At 43.6% G+C, this 2,500-nt stretch overlaps 1 protein-coding gene across 1 annotated transcript in view; it reads right to left on the reverse strand.

The window, feature by feature from the left end:
* LOC119575271 overlaps nt 1–2,500 on the reverse strand; it is a 10,895-nt gene that overhangs the window by 5,520 nt on the left and 2,875 nt on the right. Inside the window, exons 2-4 of the mRNA XM_037922789.1 lie at nt 2,370–2,500; nt 1,940–2,032; nt 1,287–1,499 (exon numbers count right to left, since the gene is read on the reverse strand). The exon at nt 2,370–2,500 is cut by the window's right edge and continues 45 nt beyond it. Coding sequence (XP_037778717.1) covers nt 1,287–1,499; nt 1,940–2,032; nt 2,370–2,500 — 437 coding nt within the window. The remainder of the gene's footprint in view (nt 1–1,286; nt 1,500–1,939; nt 2,033–2,369) is intronic.

The following is a 2,500-nucleotide window of genomic DNA, read 5'->3' on the forward strand; positions in this document are numbered from 1 at the left end:
CTTTTTGGTGGGTTTGTTCGATATGGTTTTCTAACTTGTGTATGATAAGAATTATGTATAAGATGTTCCATGTTGACAACGGGTTATATTTCATTTTAAAATGTTAATGATATCTGAATCGCAGAACTGGACATTACTACTTATTTGTGAATGACACGACATAATTGCCTGAATCCGTGTTCAGACGCTTGGAAACTTTATTTCAACAACTATATATTGTGTGCTTCCGCAAGTATTTTTTTCTTTGTTTTAATCGTGGTATTTGTTATACAGTTCCTATTTGAAATGTTGTTATGATTAATGATAATTATTAAGCATAGTTTAGCACCTCAGATTATCCTCATCCAACTCATTTAATTTAATAAGCATGTTCATATGCTGATAAACTACAGACCAAAAACTAGTAAATACTAATTACCGGTACAATGACAACGAATTAAATGGGAATAGCGAAAGACTTAGAAACTACGTTTCAAACGAGCGCAGTCGTAGTTCAGTGATTTTTCCCGCCAGCGCCGTGAAATTCCCACGGGAGGAAAATGGTACTGCGTTGGGTATTTAATTCTAGATGAACTCCGATTTCTTCTGGTGTTGGTGTAGTCATATGGCATAACTCACTCTCTCTCTCTCTCTCTCTCTCTCTCTCTCTCTCTCTCTCTCTCTCTCTCTCTCTCTCTCTCTCTCTCTCTCTCTCTCTCTCTCTTCTCTCTCCTCTCTCTCTCTCTTCTCTCTCTCTCTCTCTCTCTCTCTCTCTCTCTCTCTCTCTCTCTCTCTCTCTCTCTCTCTCTCTCTCTCTCTCTCTCTCTTCCTTTCGCGCGGTCTCTATTTCTTTCTCTCTTCCTTTCTCTCTCTCCCTTATTTTTCATCTTCCTCCTTGCCTCTTCCTCTCCACCCCTTCTCGATTCCCCTTCCCTCTTCCCTCCCTCCACCTCGCCTCGATATCTCTCCACCCAACTCGATCCCTTCCTCTCATCCCCACCTTCCCTTAGGATCCCTTCCTTTCGCCCCTCATCTTACCTCAGGGTCCGGGGCGGGATCAGTCGACCACCTTCCCTTAGGATCCCTTTCTCTCGCCTCCCACCTTCCCTTAGGATCCCTTCTCTCATCCCCATCTTACCTTGAGGATCCCTTCCTCTCGCCCCCCCATCTTACCTCAGGGTCCGGGGCGGGATCGGTCGACCACTTCCCTTATGATCCCTTCCTCTCGCCTCCCACCTTCCCTTATGATCCCTTCCTCTCATCCCCATCTTACCTTAAGGATCCCTTCCTCTCGCCCCCCATCTTACCTCAGGGTCCGGGGCGGGATCGGTCGACCACCGTGTCCTCAGCGCATACATGACCTGCAGTGACTGTTCGAAGTCGCTGTCTGACGGAGCAATGGTGAAGGTCTCGGTGTAGTTTCCGCTGAACACTTGCTTCATCAACTCGAACTGTTCCTCGTCCAGCGAAGACAGCTTGGCCCTCAGTTGGCTCTCGTTGATGGAGGGGAAGGCCAGGTCCTGTGGGGGAAGGGCGAGAGTCAGTGGTTCAAGGCAGGGAAGGTTGTTTCCGAAAGTTCCGAGATTGGGGTTCTAGTTTAGGTTCAAAAATTCAAATTCGTCGCACATTTAAAGGTTTATGGTAACGATACGTGTGATAATTATACAATAAATAATAATAATAACAACAACAACAATATTATAATAATAATAATAATAATAATAATAATAATAATAATAATAAATAGATAAATGAAAAAAAAAATTTCATTATAGTAAAAGCTAACGAATTAGCGATGGCAACATCTTCTGCAGGACTGTGAGACCAGTTATTAATTACCTTATTCGTATTGACCAAAATCTAAATGGTCCAAAGTAAAAATTTCACATGCGATCCAACAAACGTGAAATATATCAAAGCCGGTATTCATTTCTCTCTTCAATATCCGTGACTCCCTTACCTGCTGGTCCGTCATCACGTTGAACATCGAGACCTCTGTTCCTCCAGGCTCACCCGACCGATGCTTCGATTTGTTTACTAAGTGAGACATTCCCTGGGAACGGAAGAGTTTAAACGGCGTCATTAGCTCATCAGTAACACATATGAATAATTATGTAAATTAGTTCATACATATCTGTCTGCTTGTCTATCTATCTATCTATCTATCTATCTGTCTGTCTGTCTGGCTACCTACCTAATCACTCTTTCTATCTACACACCAACCTATTTAGTTCCCATCTATCTATATACAGTCTATCTATCTATTTATCTATATATCTATCCGCCAACCTCCCTTCCTCCCTCCCCAACCTATCTATCTACCTTGCCACATCTAGAAGCAACATATAAACGTATAAAAGACAAAAATAAGATACACCCGTAATCCTCACCTGCATGGCGTACTGATTCATCTTGAGGTGGAAGGTGGAGGTAGAGGGCACAGCGAGAAAGGCCGTGATGGTGAACTCCTCCAGAGCTCTCACGTGCTCTGGGGCCGTGACGTTGGTGAAGTCTAGTGCCA

This window comes from Penaeus monodon, chromosome 7, assembly GCF_015228065.2.
Source record: "Penaeus monodon isolate SGIC_2016 chromosome 7, NSTDA_Pmon_1, whole genome shotgun sequence".
Classification (NCBI taxonomy): domain Eukaryota; kingdom Metazoa; phylum Arthropoda; class Malacostraca; order Decapoda; family Penaeidae; genus Penaeus; species Penaeus monodon.